The 19228-nt window shown below is 57.3% G+C and overlaps 1 protein-coding gene across 4 annotated transcripts in view; it reads right to left on the reverse strand.

Annotated features, from left to right (window-relative positions):
- PLEKHG5 (pleckstrin homology and RhoGEF domain containing G5) overlaps positions 1-17226 on the reverse strand; it is a 51424-nt gene extending 34198 nt beyond the window's left edge. For 2 of the 4 annotated variants that reach the window (XM_067718418.1, XM_067718425.1), the window contains exon 1: positions 16611-17225. In XM_067718418.1, coding sequence (XP_067574519.1) covers positions 16611-16974 — 364 coding nt within the window. In that variant the 5' untranslated portion in view covers positions 16975-17225. Of the gene's footprint in view, positions 1-14436; positions 14454-16610 lie in introns of those variants that run through there. The other 2 variants (XM_067718431.1, XM_067718478.1) reach the window with 2 other exon arrangements.
- Positions 17227-19228: the final 2002 nt, after the last annotated feature.

The following is a 19228-nucleotide window of genomic DNA, read 5'->3' on the forward strand; positions in this document are numbered from 1 at the left end:
AAGCCCCATGTAGCATTGTGGGGTAGGGCCGCCAAGTGGGGACCCAGCTGGAGGAAGGAGCCCGGACCATGGTCTCTGATGCTGTCCCTGCCTGCAGCCCAGACTGAAGATGTCATCGTCCCCTGGAGCCTAGAGACCCCCAAGCACTGCCCCGCCCACCCACACGCCTCGGACTCAGTAAGAAGAGGTGGGAGGACACATTCAGAATCCCTTTCTGGGGCCCAAGAAACCATCCACACAGTTCCTGCCCACAGGCCTGGAGCCCGCCTGCCACTTCCTCTGGCCGAGGCTGTTGTGGGCACCTGCCCATTTGCCCACTGCCACGGGCTTCCCCCCAGGCTCCTCGGAGGAACAGAGAGTGGCTGCGAGAAAAGCAAGAGCAGGACTGCGGAAAGGGGCGTGATTCCCGTTCGGGACAATCACGCTCCGGGCACGAGCCCCACCCCATCGCGCTGGGACCCACCACCCACCCATACTGGGCCCAGGCCAGGGGCTGGCAGGGTGCAGAGGACAGAGCCCACATAGACAGCTGTGTGCCCGCTCTCCCACCCGCCTGCCTCAGCTCGACCCCGAGGCCGGCTCACGCGCCGTGACCCACGCACCGTGTGCTGGGACCTCTTTCCCAGCCGGGGCCAAGAGGCACGGGGTCGTGATGGTGGGCCTGGTCCTGCGGCTCCGAGGCGGAGGGCGGGAACTGTGGGTCTGGGTACCACCACTCACCACCCCACTGAGCCTTGCCTTCCCTTCCAGAGCAAAGGAGGGGGCCACCAAGAATGGTCCCTGCCTCCAAAGGTGGGCGTGAAGATGCTAGGAGCCAAGGGAAGTCTTGGCACGGGGCAAGTGCCCGCTAACTGTGCGCTGTGAGGCCCCACAGATGGCAGGGACTGCTTGCCTGGAGAGACTGGGGGCAGGGGAGCAGGAGCGCGCTTCACAGGGGCTGCCCCAAAGCCCCGGGAATGGGTGAGGGCCCAGCAGCAGGAAAGCTTGGCACTTTGCAGTGACTGAGATGAAGAGGACAAATAGCAAGAGGGGGACAGACCCCTGCTTGGCCTCCCTGGCTTGTGTCTGGGACTGGCTGTGTGACCTCATGCCGGACCTCAGCCACCTTCCCTGCCTCAGTAGACAGGAACCTGCCAGGTAAAGCCGTACAAGCAGGCAGGACTCAGTCTGCCCCCCAGGCCACTCCCCCAACCCACCCTCTGGTTCCAGAACAGTGCCCGGCTGAAAGAGACGGGGAGCTTTCTGCCAGGCTGGCCCGCGCCTGCCCCGTGTGGTCCTCGCCCTTCCCCCTGCTCCATGCCCTGCCCAGCCTCCTGCACAGGTGGGCACTGTGCCCACCCCACCCCTCCAAGCAGCCACATCCCTCCGTCCACTTTGGCCAACGGGACAGGTTGCCCGGAGGGGCCCCCTCTCAGGTTCGACAGCTGTCGTTTATGCCCACCAGGCATCCATTCTCCCCCTTGAGAGCAGCATTGCCTGCCCTGCTTTGTGGAACCCGTGCCCCACGTGGTCTCTTTCTGTGGTGGATCCCAGGCCTAGCCATCACTTTCCCTGCCCTCTGGCTGCAGGGAGGGGTCAGGGAAGGACCACGCCAGGCTGGGAAGTTGTGTCCCTGAGAGGCTCCTGCTTCTCCAGGCCTGCGGCCTGGGGTGGGGGCGTGCCAGAGCCTGGGGCCCCGGATGAGGCCAACAGAGGAGATAAATGAGGCCCGAGACACCGCGCCCTGCTGGCTTCTGCCAGCCAGACCTGGGCTTCCATCACTGGCACTGGTGTCCTGACAGAAGCGGAGTCGCCAACCCAAGGCTGAACGTTCTGCTGGGCCACTCATTAGCGGAGCTATGATAGAACAGCAATGATAACAGCCAGCATGGACCATGCCCTTGTTCTCTGGCGTGCAGGGTTTGAAGGGCTCCATGTGTCACCCCAGCAAGTCCTCTCAGCCACCGCACGACACCACCTGTATCTTTATCCCCACTGACACGGCCAGCTCAGCCTCCAAACACCGGCCGCCGGGCTCAGCACCCCGCACCACCCGTGCTGCCTCTCGGGGGGCTTAATCTGTCTGTGTTTCTGTTCCCTTACCTGCAATGGGGATAATACGAGAAAGGGCACATGTCCTGGGGCCTCGAACATGAGCATTCCAGAAAGACTCGTCCCACCACCTGGCCCTGATCTTGGAGGCAGAGGACCGAGGCAGAGACCAGGCCTGAAGCCCAGAGCCAGGCCCAGCTGCCCTGCTCCCAGCCCAGCTGCCGGGCCCACGCTGCCTGGCTTGGCCTGCCCTGTCTGCCCCCGAGGCCCCCAGGGTCCTCGTGCTCAGGCCCCTCTCCTCCACCAGCAGCGGCTCTCAGGAGGGCCTTGTCCCCCCACCGCTGCTGATGTGACGGGCAGCAGCATGTGCATGGTGAGCAGGCCGCAGGCTCCGGCCAGAGGGCGGCGGCAGGGTAGACCAGCTGTCCGGACCTCCTGCGAGCCCTCCTGGGAAAGTGGAACTGCACCTACCCCCGAGGTCCTCGATGATGTCCAGGGTGGAACTCCAGGAGAAGCGCTCCACGGCCCCCAGCTCCAGCTCGGCCAGGGCACCGGGCAGGGCCTCCAGCGCATAGGCACCCCGCTTCTTCCAGTAGAGAAACATGCTGAGGCCCGGGGAGGCCTCCCCGCCGGGCCCGTGCCCTCAGAGGCTGGGCGGCCCCGGGGACCCGGGTCCCCGAGGCCTGGACACAGTGGGTGCAGGGACTGCAGAGGGGCTGTAGAGACCCTGGGGCTGGCCACAGGCCGGCGAGCACGGCCCTCCCTGGGGAGGGGAGCATGCTGGGAGCGGCCGGGGGCCTCAGAGCTGACCAATGGCCAGGGCCCCAGCCCCACACAAAGCGCCTTTCTTCCCCTCCTACAGACATTTTACAAATTTCAACTTCCCGGCCCCCTCGGAGCCCCCCCCGAGGGGATGGGCTGGCCGTCTGGGGACGGCAGAGGCCCGGAAAAGAGTCCGATTGTTCCGTGATCTCTGTGCTAAGATAAGTTTTCAGAGGAGAAAAATGTGCTGCTCCAGGGGCAGTTCCAGCCCCCCACTCCTGACCTCTGACCCCAGCCCCCAGCCCCAGCGGGGCCCTGCAGGATTTCTCAGTGGGGAGTGGAAGCACCCATGGGGTGCTGTGGAATGACCCCAGAGCTGTTTTCAGCTGCCTGGCTGGGCCCCCTCCCCAGGAAGCGCGAGGCGTGGCTCCCAGCTCCCCAGAGCAAAGGCCCCAGGGAGGCCTCCAAGGGTCAGAGGGCAGGAGCTGCGGGCCAGGCCTCAGCCTCAGCTGCCAGTGAGGCCCCGCATCTGCCCTCTGGGCTCTCACCAAGGGCTCTCCCTCGCCGGGCTGGCCAAGCTTCCCCAGGCTGCCCACCCACCCCGCCTCCCTCCCCAGACTGTGTCACCTACACCAACAGTTGCACCACACATGAAGCCCTGGGCAGGCCTCAAAGGCCTCGGGCATCGTCACAGAGCTTCACAGCCCCCTGCTCAGTGGGCAGAGGGTGGGGTGCGGGCAGGGAGGTCAGAAGGCCGGGGGCTGGAGGAACCAGCTGGTGCAGAGCACAGATGAGGCGCAGAGGAAGACACTGGCTCAGCTGATAAGCAGCAGGGCTTGAATTTGAACCCAGGACTATCTAGTCTCAAAGCCAGCTTGGGGGCCCAGACAGCTACCTGGGGGAGAAGGCCTGGTGGTCGGAGGGCAAAGGGGTGGCCCTGTGGGAATCCAGCCCGGATGGGGGAAGGGCACCTTGCTCGTCCCCCCAGCCAGCCTCTGCCACGTTGCTGAGCGCCCTCTGTGTGACCCTGCCACGGCTCCCCAACCTTCCGGGGTCCCGAAGGAGCTAGCCTGGGTGGGGGCAGACCTGGCCGCCCCCAACCCTGGCCCGACCAGTTGCCTGGCGACAGAGAGGCACGAGGCCCAGACAAGGGGAATTGGCAGCAGAAGGCTCGACTTTCCGGGTGGGGGGCACCCCAGGGCTGTGGCGGGGTGGAGGCTGGTAGGGGTAGCCGACCAGGCAGCCTGCACACCCCCAGCTGAGGGCTAAGGTGCCAAGAGGCAGCTCAAGTGATTCAAACCAGATGCCTGCCTGCCTGCCCGCCTGCCCACCCTCCTCCTCCGGCCCAGGGCCAGGGCCAGGGCCAGGCCCAGACGAATGCGGCCAGGCCCTCTGGTCCTTAATCACTGGCACCCACGTAGCCTGGGCCCACACGAGGTGGGGGGCACCCTGGCTCGTGTTTACAGGCAAGTGGCCAGTGTGTGGGTGCCAGACCAATGTCGGGGGAGCGAGATGATTTGTCCCCGGCAGCCATGGCTGGTCTCGGCGCCCACCGGGAGGGGCCGGGGCTGCACAGTGAGCAGTGCTCCCCGAGCGTTACCTAGTCCAGATGCCTCTGTGTCTAGGCCTGGAGGGACTACACTTGGCTGTGGTTTCAAAACTGCAAGCCCCAAACCCACCCCGCCCGGAGGCTGGTGGGAGATGCTTCCTAACCCCTGCTTTGGGTGAACACAAGAAGCCCCCCGACCACACACACACACACACACCTGCGGAAGCCCTACTCCGTGCCTGCTTGTGCTCAAGCCCGGGATGCTGCACAGCTGGGCCTGGCTGTGCCCCCCCCCCCCACCCGGGGCACATACAGCCTCCTCCCAGAGGTTCTCTCTGTCCCCACATGTGCCTTCTGCCTCCTACCACCCTGCCTTGGCTTGTGGCAGTCCTGCTGCCTGGTGTCCTCCTCTGGCTCCCACGGAGAGTCACCCACCCTCCTCCTGTCCAGGCTAGAGGCCTGCATCCCCGACCTTGCCTCCATCCTCCCTGTGCAGGAGAGCAGGGGCGTCCGGGCAGGCCCACCCGGGCTGGTAAAAGGGCCCCCAGGGTGTCCCGGGGGGGCCCAGCAGCCCTCATCACCATGCTGCAGGTGTCAAAGGCAGGTGGACACACCTGGGCCTTTTACTGGGTCTGGGGGAAACCAGGAAGCTAGCCAACTAGTGATGCCGCTTACGAACGTGGGGAGAGGGCTCTTCACCGCCTCTGAGGGAGCTGGGGTACGGCATGGCCGCCGTGTATGCTGCTGTGCTCCCAGCCCCAGGTGGACAGTGATGACAGTTACTGTGGACCAGATGCCACACTGAGCATCATTCCTACGTTAGCTCCTTTAAGCCTCACATCAGCCCCATGAGGCCTCACATCAGCCCCATGTCTGAGATGGAGAAGCTGAGGCCAGGGGCCACTTACTTGCCCAGGGCCACCCAGAGTGGGCAGGGGGCAAACCAGGGTGAACTCCAGAGCTGTGCTCTCACCGCTAGGCTGCACCCTCTGGCTCTTGATGACGCAGTCACCGGGTACAGATGGGGACCCAGGGTCCAGACGGAGGCAGGGCGGCCCCGAGCTGGAAGCACATCCTCCCACAGTCCCAGGCCCACCTCTCCTGCCTGGCTCCTCCTGGAAGCTCATGACCTCTGCACAGGACGATCCCAGGGAGCCAGGAGACCAATGGCTCGTGCCCTCCTCTCGGCATGCCCGACCCCAAACCCAAAGGTTTGTCCCCACTGCCATGAGCTCCCACTGGCCAGGGGCCAGGGCTAGGACGGGCAGAGGGCCGGGGAGCTGGAGACCCGAGGCAGCTTCATCCAGTTCCTGGCAATGGCCTTGGACATGGGGAGGGGGTCGAGCCCTCCGCAAACTGCAGCTGTTTCCTTGAGAGCGGAAGTGCCTTGTGGAGGCCAAGCAGGAGCCCCGAGAGGCCCACGGAGTGAGGGGCTAAGAGAGGAAGAGGGGCAGGTGGCCCAAGCCGGCCATCAACCCCCACGCCAGCTGCCTCCCAGCCAGCCACGGCCGACAGAGACCTTGGCCTTGGCCTTCCCTTCACTAACCAGGGGTCCCTGGGCCCCCTAGATGCCCCTTCCCCCTTCAGCCCTGGCTGACCCCTTTCCCACCAGGATGACTGAGGGCAGCTCCCTGAGGAGTAGACTGGTCCAGGTTCCTGCCTCTGGCTCACTAGCTGGGTAGCCCTGGGCTTGACACTTCCTGAAGCCTCAGTTTCCACATCTGTGAAACGGGGTAAGGAGAGAGGCCGCCCCCACCCCCCGACCACTGTATTGTCTCCAAAAGATCCCACTCATCTGGGGCTAAGCAGAGAGCAAGTGCTTGCCCCACGGGGATGAAGACCTGGGGGGTCCCTGCCTTCTGCTAAGAGGCCCTGCCCCTCCCCCGCACCAGGTAAGGTCCTCCGTGACCCTCTGTGGTGCCCTGAGCTCCCCCAGGAGCAGGTGACCACATCTTTCCTCCACCTTCCGGAGTCTGGGGAGGCCTGTCTGGACCCCCAGGGCAGACTGGGATCACCATCTTTGTGGGGGGAGGGAGGTGGCCTGTAACAGAGCCGACACGGCAGGGCGGTGCCCAGTGCCAGCTGTGCAGCTTGCGTGAGAAGCGGCCGCACGGGCTGTGCTGTGCTTAAGTGCTCCCAGGTCAGACTGCAGAGCCTGTTAGGAATTATGTCTGGCCGGCCAGCCAGAGGCCCGTTATATAACATGGCACAGGGCAGGCACTAGCCACCCCTAACCCCCGGCTCCCCAGCTCCCCAGCCGCTGCCCCACTGGCCAAGCCTGAGAGGAGACATGTCCCACTGACCCCCTTCCACCCGCCCCACGCACATAGCACGCCAGACCTCCGGCTCCAGGTGAAAAGGATCTGCTCCCACCTGCCAGAGCACGCGCCAAGGACCTTCCAGGGCCACAGCCCGGTAGGGGCCCCTGTGGGGAGGAGGCCACCCCCAGGCAGCAGGCACGCACCTGGGGCTGGCACCTGCAAGAGGGGTGAACAGTGGGGCCTGGCATGGGCGGCACAGACCCCCAGCCCCCTGACACACACACACAGACCAAACCGTTCTGAAGGCTGGATACACAGGTCTGAAGCCTCGGCCGCCTGCGGGTCCGTCAGTTTGGAAGGTGCCGAGGTCACCTGGTTGAGAGCCAGCCTGGCCCTTAAGCCGCTGCCAGGCCGCTGCCCCAGGCCCTCTCCCATGACACCTCCTCACGGCCCCCAGCTACTGCGGCCCACCGCCCCCCAGAGCAGGCTGCGTGCACCATGCCCGGAGGGGCCTGGCACAGCGTGGGTCTCCCCACACCCCTGCAGGGCCCACACAGCCCTTTCTCAAACCCTCGGGGGCCCCAGGGGCTGGGACTGAGACTTGTGAGATGTCGGACATAACAGGGCCCAGGACTCAGGATGGGGTTTGCAGAGCCCGGGACTGAGGTGGGCAGGGCCCCGTGGTGGGCTTCTTCCCCATCCCCAGGGTGGGCACCACGGGTAGCTCCTCGGCAGTGCCCCTCACAGCTGGGCTGTGCCAGCACTCGGAGTGTGGATGTGTGTGAGCCAACACCGTCACCACCGCCAGGGGACAGAGCTCTGCCGGCAGGGAGCCCTGTGCCCGGCACTGAAGAGGCTGGGCCCCTGCGGCCCTGGGTGGGGACCCTGTGCTGCTTACACCCTGGCACTCCAACACGAACCCCTCAGAAGCAGAGGCTCCCGCTCGGCCAGGGACCCTGTCTCAGTCCTGGTTCTCCAGCTGCTGGCTGGGCACACAGTAGGGACACTGACATTAGCCAAGTCCCCTTGTGTGCCAGGCCCTGGACCCAGAGCCTTCAACATGGAGCTCCTTTAAGTTGCCTAATGATGCTGTCATCGTGTTACTACCCCCGCATCGTCCAGAGCAGGAAGCTGAGGCGCAGGGGGGCCTACAGACCTGACCAGGTCAGCCGGGAAGTGGGCGGGTGCTACTGCCAGAGTCTCCTCACCACCCCCCAACTCCATGCCACCCTCGGTTCCCTCTGTGGCCAAGATATTCAAGTTCCACGTGCCACGAGGATCCAGTCAACAAGCAGCCCTCCCTGCCCATCACCGCCAGCATCCTGAGCTGAGCCGCAGGGGCTCAGGGGGCCCCATCTCGGGGTCCCATCACAGTGACCCTCCCTTCCCCAAATGCACCCCTGCTTCAGGACTCTGGGGGCCCTTCAGGCTTAGACAAGCCTCCCTGACCTTTTTTTTTTTTTTTTTTTTTTTGCGGTACGCGGGCCTCTCACTGTCGTGGCCTCTCCTGTTGCGGAGCACAGGCTCCGGACGCGCAGGCTCAGCGGCCATGGCTCACGGGCCCAGCTGCTCCGCGGCATGTGGGATCTTCCCAGACCGGGGCACAAACCCATGTCCCCTGCATCGGCAGGTGGACTCTCAACCACTGCGCCACCAGGGAAACCCCTCCCTGACCTTTGAGCCCACTGATCACGATCCTGGAAGTAAATGGGCCCCCTCCTGGGCTCCCCTGCGTGTGTATGTGGCGGGGGAGGGGGGACAGCCAGACAACAGGCCCCTCAGACCCAGGCAACTAACTCCCCAGAGGCAAAGGGGTGGGAGGCCTAGTCACTGCCCAGCATCTGGCCTGGCCATCCTCACCCACCCATCTACCCACCATGGCCTGGGGACAAGCACACCCTGGGGCGGGCTGGCCACAGACCAGCCGCCCACGCCATTCTCAGCTCTGCCGCTAGAATGCCCTGGCCCCCGCTCAGGCGACCACCACCATGTCTGAGGCCCCTGCCTCGCTCTTGTCCCTCCAAGTAAGCCTCCAGAATGCAGCCTGGCACCTGGGTTCAGATCCCAGCTCCTGCTGGCTGTGCGGCCTTGGGCAAGTTGCTTAGCCTCTCTGGGCCTCAGTTCCCTCGTCTATCCAGTGAGGGTACTCACAGGACTACCTCCCAGGGTTGCTGTGGGAATTAAACGACTTAATCCAGAAGAGCGGTCTCCACACTCAGGCCCCTGGTGGGAGCTCCACGGACGGTGACCGACAATCACGGCAAGAATACAAAGCACGGGGACCTCCCTGGTGGTCCAGTGGTAAAGAACCCGCCTTCCAACGCAGGGGACGTGGGTTCGATCCCCAATCAGGGAACTAAGATCCCACATGCCACGGGGCAACTAAGCCCGTGTGGCACAACTACTGAGCTCATGTGCCTCAACAAGAGAGCCCGTGTGCCACAAACTACAGAGCCCATGCACCCTGGAACCCTCACGCCACAACTAAAGAGAGAAAAGCCGTATGCCACAACTAGAGAGAAGCCCGCTCACTGCAACAAACACCCAATGCAGCCAAAAAATAAATAAATAAATAAATTAAATTAAAAAAAAAAAAAGAGTACAAAGCAAGGGACTTCCCTGGTAGTCCAGTGGTTAGGGTTCCACGCTTTCACTGCTGAGGGCCTGGGTTCGATCCCTGGGTCGGGGAACTAGGATTCCCGCAAACCACGTGGCATGGCCAAAAAAAAAAAAAAAAGCAAATCTGAAAATGTCCCTGCTGTAATAAAAAATCTGCTCCCCACCCCCTGTGGGGCAAGGCCACCCTCCCTGTCATGGCTGCTCAGACCTTCCCGGACCTGCCTCCACCCACAGCTCCCTGGCGGACTGATGGCGTCATCCCCCAGCCACAGAGCCAGGCCGCCCTTTGGTTCTGCCTCTGCTGCAGGTGACCACACGGAAAGGTGCAGCCTGGATCCATCAGGACTGGGAGCCCCTTGAAGCAGCTACTGGCTTAATTCTCCCCTGAACACAGGGCCCAGGCCAGCCTCGCCCAGAGCAGGTGCCAGGAGAATGCTCATTGACTTGAACTTGGATCCGTCCATAACCAACCATCTCTCGCAGGGTCAACTTCTGAATACCTCAAAACTCAGTCCAGTAAAGGTGGCAGGGAGGATCCCAGCTCAGAGGGCAGCCCACAGGCCTGGACACCTGGCCTGGGGTCAGATCTGACCACCCCACGGGAGGAGCAGAGACCCTGCTAGACCCAGCCACTCTTCAGCTGGTGCGCCAGGGTTTTCCCAGCCTGGGGAGCGGGGAGAGGAGGAAGTGGGGGCTTGCCTGTATCCCCAGGACTGTCTGTGGTGATGGCAGGATGGCCACATTCCAGTCTTGCTGCCAGCTGCTGGCCACTGCAGACTTTTAAACCTGGCCAGACAGTCTGAGAGGCTGGGCCTTCTTGAGGGCCAAGTCTGTCCAAGGAACAAAGGCTTCTGAGCCAGGCTCCCAACCACAGAAAAGACTGGCCAGCCTTCCAGGACAGCTGGAATTTCAAAATATCTAACCCATTGTTGGAACACCAATCCCAATGGTTGGAAACTATCGTTGCTCTCCCCTTGGACACCCCCAGCAGAGACCCAGGTTGCCTGGGACAGGTTTTGTCTCCCTGTTGGCCCTTGGAGGCCAGAGACCCCTCCTTCTCCCAAGCCCAGGATGTAGGCCCAGCCTACAGAGGCAGTTTCTGGGCAGGGCAGCCGCTGGGTCTTAGCCTGTCATGGCTTTGTAGTAGATGCTGGTGAGCCTCCCATTGGGCCTGGAGAGGTGTTGCCTGGGTCCTGTTCATTTGTATCTCAGAAAAATAAAGCAGGTAATGGACAGAGAGTGACCACGCGTGTGTGCGTGCGTGCGTGTATGTGTGTGCACACGTGTGCACATTATTTTAGATACTTCTCTCTGAGGAAGGTGACTTTCAGCAGAGACTGGAATGATGTGAGGGAGCTCGCCATGCAGATATTTGAGAAAACAGCAAGTGCAAAGGCCCTGAGGTAGGGACATATATTGTGTTCTAGTTAAGGTGACCAACTGATGCAATTTGCCTCACCCAGACTAAGAGGATTTCCGGGACACAGGACTGTTAGTTTTAAAACCAGGATAAGTCGGTCACCCTAGCGAAGAGACTTCAAGGAGGCGACTGTGGCTGGCGCAGGGTAAGCACGGGGCGGAGATAAAGTCAGAGAGGTGACAGAGCATCGGGTCCTGCACAGTCCTGTGAGGACTTTGCCTTTCTTCATTCTGAGGGAGACGGGACCATCAGATTTGTGAGGGTTTTGTTTTTGTTTTTTGTTTTATTTACTTTTGGCTGCGTCGGGTCTTAGCTGCGGCACATGGGATCTTCGCTGAGGCGCTCGGGCTTCTCTCTAGTTGTGGCGTGCCGGTTTTCTCTCTCTAGTTGCGGCATGTGGGTTCCATAGCACGTGGGCTCTGTGGTTTGCAGCAAGCAGGCTCAGTTGCCCCGCGGCATGTGGGATCTTAGTTCACCAGCCAGGGATCGAACCTGCGTCCCCTGCATTGTAAGGTGGATTCTTTACCACTGGACCACCAGGGAAGTCCCATCGGAGTTTTTTTTTAAACAGAGGAGGAACATGATCTGACTTAGATTTTTAAGAGGCTATTATCACGGAAGTAATTACAGGTGAAATGCGAGGAGCTCATGACCATGAGGGGATTCTACGAGGGTACAAGGGACCTCCCGACCCTGTTGTGGCTCTGAGTTGGCCACAGAAAGCCTCTGCCTTACCTCATTATGATTCTAACAAACTTTAGTTTCCTGTGCTTTAAAAACACACAATGGGGACTTCCCTGGTGGCGCAGTGGGTAAGGCTCCACACTCCCGATGCAGGGGGCCTGGATTCGATCCTTGGTCAGGGAACTAGATCCCACATGCGTGCTGCAACTAAGAGTTTGCCTGCCACAACTAAGGAGCCCGCCTGCCGCAACAAAGACCTGGCGCAACCAGATAAATAAACAAATATTTAAAAACACATCATGGGGAACTCCCTGGCGGTCCAGTGGTTAGGACTCCATGCTTGCACTGTAGTGGAGACGGCTTCGATCCCTGGTCAGGGAACTGAGATCCTGCATACCAGGTGGCACGGCCAAAAAAAAAAAAAAAGATATAGTTCATACAAATAGTTTACAAAAAAACTCATAAAAACACACCATTGGGCTTCCCTGGTGGCGCAGTGGTTGAGAGTCCACCTGCCGATGCAGGGGACACGGGTTCGTGCCCCGGTCCGGGAAGATCCCACATGCCACGGAGCGGCTGGGCCCGTGAGCCATGGCTGCTGAGCCTGTGCGTCTGGAGCCTGTGCTCCGCAACGGGAGAGGCCACAACAGCGAGAGGCCCGTGTGCCGCAAACAAAACAAAACAAAACAAACAACCACCATGGTTTTGGAAACAACAGGTATAAAGAGACAATACGCTAAATGCTTTGAACATTTTGCTCCTTCAGTGGAGACTCTCCTTCCTACAATCGTGGATTAGGTAAATCAGACCAAACTTCCCTCTTGGGCCAACCAAAACAGCTGGGTGAAAAAAAATTGTTTTTAATCTTAAAAACATCAAACCCCACGAAACACAAAAGAGGAGGATCTAGGGAGAGAAACAGACAGTTTTGCTCTCAGGGTATTTATGCATTCTGAAGAAAGAGGTGGGAAACAGCTTCACTTCTAACAGCTTTATGGAGCTAGGGGAAAAAATCAAAGTCCAGGGAACCTCAGGCCTGAGTTTGGATCAAAGTCATCCCAGACTGGTAGTGTTTCCAAGCATACGGCAGAAGCATATGAACATCCTGTGTCATCCTAGGCCTCAAATTTTTCTTGCAAATAAGTTTAAAAATACAATGTCCAACACACAGTCAAAGATAACCAGGCACACAAGTAACTAAGACCCCGTGTCTGAGAACCAACAGAAACACAAAAACTTGAGGTACTGGAATTACCAGACACAGACTCAAACACTGCCTCCTCTGAGCTCCCTGGGTGGTAGATACGGCTGTTGACTCCACTTGAAAGATAATGAAATTAAAGCTCAGAAGGCTAGTGACTTGCCTACGATCATCCAGCTAGTAAGTAGGAGAGTTGTGATTGAATATAGGTCAGTTGCTTCTGTAATCTGTGCTGTTAAAAACTTACTACATAAGAGGGTCCTTAGGAGGACCATGGAGTGCTGTCCCATGGAAGTTCTAGAGGCATGATGTCAGAGCCTGCAGCTGCCCTTGCACCTTGGCCAAGAGCCACAGCATTTCAGTAATAGGGGTGGACAGAGAAGAGAAGTGCCTGAGACCATGTAAGGGGACACCTGCCCAGCCACCCACCCTTATGTGTCAGGGACGGGCTCATGGAAAATGATGACCAGGAGACATAGAAAGAAGGACTGAAATACTCTGCTGATGGGGGAATAATTGGCTTTTCTGGATGACAACTTGGAAATGGGCATTAAAATGCAAAATGCTCAGCCCCTTCCACCCAACAATTCTACTTCCAGAAATTTATTCTATAGATACTCTTTCACAAGTCCACAGAGATACAGGTGTAAGAATGCTCACTACAGCATCATTTGCAGGAGTAAAAAACCGGAAACAACCCCAAATGTCCACTCATAGAGAGCTGGTTTATTTATTTATTTTTTATTAAAAAATTTTTTTGGATTAAGTGCACCTTTTATTTTATTTATTTTATTTATTTATTTTTGCCATGCGGCTTGTGGGATCTTAATTCCCTTAATTTCACTGTTGAACCCGTGCCCTCAGCAGTGAAAGCAGCGAGCCCTAACCACTGGACTGGAGGGAATTATCTAAAGAGATAGTCTTTTTTTTTTTTTTTTTTTTTTGGCCTCGCCATGTGGCTTGCAGGATAGATTCTCGACCAGCGATCGAACCCAGGCCGCAGCAGTGAAAGCCCGGAATCCTAACCACTAGGCAACCAGGAAACTCAAGGGCTAGTTTAAAAATTAAGGTATAGGGACTTCTCTGGCAGTGCAGTGGTTAAGAATCCGCCTGCCAATGCAGGGGACATGGGTCCGAGCCCTGGTCCGGGAAGATCCCACATGCCACGGAGCAACTAAGCCAGTGCGCGACAACTACTGAGCCTGTGCTCTAGAGCCCACGAGCCACAACTACTGAGCCCATGTGCTACAACTACTGAAGCCAGCACTCCTAGAGCCTCTGCTCTGCAGCAAAGAGTAGCCCCCGCTCACCACAACTAGAGAAAGCCCGTGCACCTCAACGAAGACCCAACGTAGCCAATAAATAAATAAATTTATTAAAAAAAAAAAAAGTAAGGTATATCCATATGAACCATGAAGCCATTAAAAAGAATGAGGTAGATTTTCATGTATTGGCATTTTTAATGTCCAAAATATAGTATTAATTGGCAAATGCAATTGCAAAAATGCATATTTTCTTCAATTTCATTTCAACATTTTTACATAGACACATATTTAGGTATGTGCACTGTGTACATATTCATAGAAAAAAATCTGAAATGCAACTGGAAATAACAGAAAATCAGGACTTGTATCTTCATTATTTGTGTACTGTTTGAGAATGAAAATGTATTATTTGTATAAGCAGAACAAAGTAAACACAGGCATACATGTGTGTGCATATGTATATATATTCATATGCTAATTTAAAGGCCTTAAACAATCACCTTTCACCTGCAATGCTGTAAAAGCCTCCTGATTCTTCGGCTCTTTATTTGCCATGTTCTCCTTCTCAAACTCCCCCAAACCCACTCTCCAAACTGCTATCGAAAAGGATTTTCTTAAAATGCAAGTCAGAAAATGCTACCTACCCTGCTAAAAATGCTTAAATGCTTATCACGCCAAGGATGAAATCTGAAGTCCGCAAGATGCTCGACCGTCCTCTCTACGGATTGACCTCTGCCCCGTCTCTTTAGAGCTCTCCCCTCCAGCAGCTCCTACAACGCTCTCCCACCCCTCAGTCATCCCACTGACTGTCCCAGTCAGGCTGCACGCAATGCCGTCTCTAGCCCCTGTTTTCCTCTCTTCCTGAAATGACCTGTCTACCCCTACTCTTTACCCAGCTGACTCCAGTTTATCCTTCAGGTGATGTCACTTCAGAAAATCCCCAAGATTGGTGGTGTCGTAAGAGGAATCTTACGTGTGAACCTGTTAACCCGCAATTGCTCTATTTAACACACATCAAACTACTTTTCAATTTCCTGCTGACACATCCGCGTCACTCATTAGTGAGATTCTAGAAGGACGGGCGTGTATCTTGCTCCCGGCCATCTCCCCAGCCCCTGGCACAATGCCCAGTGATTAACGTGTTCAGTAACTATTTGGACATTGATTACATGAGGAACTATGACACACTGAAGCTTATTAAACTTTAAAACTTGGAAATACAGCAAAAGCAAAACTAGTTTTTTTTGTTTTTTTTTTTCTTTTTCGGCTGAGCAGCGAGGCTTGTGGAATCTTAGTCCTCCGACCAGGGATTGAACCTGGTCCCTCAGCAGTGAAAGTGCAGAGTCTTAGCCACTGGACCGCCAGGGAATTCCCACTAGCTGTCCTTTTACTGTCAAAGAAAAGAAAAAAAGAAAGGAAGAAAGAAAGAAAACTAATAATAAAGGGCTTAAAGACACAATCAGGGAATTCCCCGGTTGTCCAGTGGTGAGGACTCCGCACTTCCACTGCCATGGGCCAGGGTTCGATCCCTGGTCAGGGAACTAAGATCCCACAAGCCGCATGGTGTGGCCTCCCCCAAATTTTTTAAATGACACAATCAGGCTGAAGCAGCACAGATGGCCATTCTCTGATGTCCATGTGGCAGCCATGATTTTGGGGACCCCCCCAGAAGGCCTAGAGCCCATATTTCACCCAAGCCTGGAAACAATCTCCCCAGGGCGAGTGAGCAGTGAGGGACCTTGAGTTAACTGGACATCGGTCACTGGGGTTCGTGTATTAGGGTGACAGGCCCGCTAAGGTGAATGGCACACGTTGGTCTTACTCTCTGGCCACTCAAGGCGGAGACCCCAGCGTGGTAGTTAAGCTTCACTTGGGGGTGTGAGCCAGAGGAGGGCTACATCAGCAGCTCAGACCCTTCCCGGGGTGGAGACAACCCTGCAGTGAGGCCTGGGTGGGTGCTAGGAGTTCTGTGTGACTCACTGTCTGCTTCCTAAATCTGTCTTGGGCCAACCGTGGGGCTGGGGGGGGAGGGGGAGACAGATGAAGGTCGGAATGAGGGCTCTTATGGGAGCGCAGAGGGGTCAGTGACTAACACACCCTCAGGCCCTTCCTCTCTGGCCAGGAATGGGGTGTTTTCCAGGCCAGGTCTCTGATTCTGGGGCGCTGGAAGGCTGTTTGACTCCATGAACGCCATTCCTGACCCCCTCTGCCAAAACGCGTCATGGCACGAATCAAAAGTGAGCTTACAAATATTGACGGTTTAGGAGGCATTTCACAGCCCCTCTTGAGAGAGGTGCAAACACGGTTGGGAACCTATCCCTGACCATCCTGGCAAGGGGGACACAACTTTAATGCACAAAACTGAAGCTTTCAAGGTCTGGGGACCCCTTCCCCCCCCCGACCTTCCAACTCCCAGGAGAGGAAGCTGGGGAGCAGCTTCCCCCCACCCCCGACCCCGCCACTGACCCCTCCGCGGCAGCTGCCAGTGGAATATCTCTTCACACGGGACCCTGTTCTTTCTTCTTTCAGGGCTTGGAAGGCTGAAACCGAAAGCCTCCTTCCTTTGCCTTCTCAGAAGACAGGACACTATCTGCACCTAGATCAGAGATGATGCCTAACGCTCACCGGGCGACCCCTGTCTTCCACGCTCTCAAATTCATTAAATCACTGTGAAGGAGAAAATGTGGCCAGCCTGCAGGAGGGGTTCTTAAAGGGCCCAGGAGAATTCACCAAGCAGCCCCTCCAAGACCCACAAAATCTCTTCTCACTCTGCCGTCCACCCTCCTTTCTGGACCGAAGAGGAAGAAAACACACTCACCGCTTCCTGGACGAAGGCTGAGCCAGCCGCGAGGTGGAGACCCGTATTTTGTCAGGACTGAATTCATGTTTGACCTCTGGGGTGGTGGCACCTTGCCTGGCCCTTGAGCCACGTGCTCGACCCACAGTCCCTGTCCCTCTCTGCCCAGCTGCAGTCCCAACACTGGAGGGCTTCTCCCAGACTCAGCCCCAACCTTAATTTCTCCAGCTGAATCGTCTGCACAGAAAACCACCGAGCTCTCAGCCCTGCCAATTCTCTTCTCCGACACAGGCCCCCTGGGCGCTGTATATTTGAACGTATGGACTCTGTGGCCGCGGTTTGCACTGTTTCCTTGCCGGTGGTTTCCTCCCCTTGGATTTTCCATCTCCAAGTACCCATATGCTCCCTGGCACGCACTCCTCACACCGCTGGCTGCCTCAGAGGGTGCCTTCCCTCCTTTCCCAGAAAGCAGTGCCACGAAGACCCTCGTCTCTGCAATGCCAACAGCCAGCAGCAGCCCCCCGCTGGATTCCTCGGTCAGGAGGAAGGCCTGCAAGTGTGGTGGCTTCTTCCTGCCCGGCCGACATGCACAGCCCGGAGACAAGCCCAGGTCCGAAGCATTAGAAAAACCCAAGCCACAGTCCGCTGAGCAGCACAGCAGCATCGGGGCCAGTCGCCATGGCAACCCTTGGCTTCCCAGCCCAACACATTGTCTGCCTGGCTCGGCTGTTTGCCGATTCCCAAGACTGCTTACTCAGCTCCCGGGATCTCCAGATTGGACCTGCTGCCCCTCAACTCCAAGTGCGGCTCCTTTCAGACTGCTCCCTCACCCCGCGGCCCACCCTCTGCCCCATTCTTTTCCTGGCAAAGCCCTGGAAATAACTTTAACGCAGCCAAGGCTTTCTGGAGGCCCTACCTCACGTGGCTCTTCCCCTACTGCACAGATGGCCCCCATATTTATTTTAGCCACTGTTCAGGCTTGGCCTGTCAGCCAAGTCTCGTTGCCTCTACCAGGCCCCACCCTGGGAGCGAGGGCCGAGGGGCTGAGCTCTCGCTCTCGGAGAGGCGGTTACAGACACAGACCCCCGGCTGGCTGGCTAGCTTTCTTTCTATTTGAACTCTTCTGGGAGCAAAATTCTTTTCCCTGCTAATATACTCTCAAAGATAGTCCAGAAACCATTTAACTTACATACATGGGCCCAAAAGGAAAAATGACGATGAACTCCCACTGGAGTTTATCCCGCTCAATACTGAAACAGAGAAAAGGTGCCGGGCACTTGCTGGGGTTTCCTGTCTTCCCCACTATGGCGCCCAGATTTCACTACCCCCTTTCGATGTTTTCCCCATAATTTCTACTAAACATTTAAATAATTTCCGAGAATAAAATGGTCTATCTATGTACGTAAGAAAATCACACAATTAAATTCACATTCTCAAAAATATTTAATGATACAGAAGTTCACATATTAAGTGAAAAGAGCTGGATAGAAACCACACATACAATTGGACACCAGTTTTATAAAACAAACACACACGTGCATTTTAGAAAAACACTGGACGAGACAGCATCCCAGCATCCACAGGGAGTCCGTGGTGGGGACTTCAGGATCATTTCCTACATGGTGAACTGGTCACACAATTTTAAAAGCAGTTAGCAGGGTTTATGAGAAACTCCCAGGAGCGGGTGATTGGTGGAAGCCCTGGGACCTTCCTCTCCGGAGCCCTGGGCAGGACCCACAGCAGGAAGAATGCTGTTAAGGGAAACCTGCCCGGGGACTGCCAGGTAAGGTGGTTTCCGGTGCCGACAGTTTCTGCTTTGTCCCAGTGTGACTGTGAGGGATACGATCGTGGTCCTGCCTTCTGGATTTACAACCCTTAGAGACAGGCCGCATGCTAAGAGTTACTGCTTCGCCTGCTGTAGACACGCCTCTCGCCCTCCTCACGCAGGGGCCCCGAGGGAAGCGCTATCCGCCCATCTTAGAGGACACAGGCTCAGGTTAAATACGCCCTCAGAGCTACACTGCTAGCCAGTGGCCCAGCCAGAAGGTGAACTCAGAGCTCCAACATCAAAGCCTGCTGCCTTAACCACGACATGGCCTCAACCAAATCTAAGGGAAACAACTACCAGACGCTTTAATAATCACCGTCCCACGTCCCTTGGTCCTCTCGCCGTCTGTCGGGCAGAAACCTGAGTGCCCAGAAGGGTGAGGACCCGCCTGTCACAGGGACCCCAGGAGCGGCAGCGGCAGCTTAATTTTCTTAAAATAAGCATGTACTGCTTTAAAAATCACACACAGAAATGACTGAGTTTTTGTTAAGAGCATCTCCAACGCAGAACTCTCACTACCCGTCCTGAGCCATCGCAGACAGTGGAGATGCCAGAAAGCCCAAACCATCGCCACTGATCATCCCACACACCAGGTGGCTGCGCCGTTGCCAGTCTGACTGGCACACCTGGAGCTGACCACAGCGCCCTGTCTCCAGCATCTCTGGATGCTGACAGAGGCCTAGGTGGGCTCCTCGGCCAGGCCATCTCCAGCCTCCGTAAGGCCAGCTGACCAATGGCTGACAGCTCCCTCTAGCGGCAACGTTTGTGTTCTTTACCGATGGGGACTGAAGCCCGCAGCCTTAATGGCCAG

This window comes from Pseudorca crassidens, chromosome 2 (assembly GCF_039906515.1).
Source record: "Pseudorca crassidens isolate mPseCra1 chromosome 2, mPseCra1.hap1, whole genome shotgun sequence".
Taxonomy (NCBI): domain Eukaryota; kingdom Metazoa; phylum Chordata; class Mammalia; order Artiodactyla; family Delphinidae; genus Pseudorca; species Pseudorca crassidens.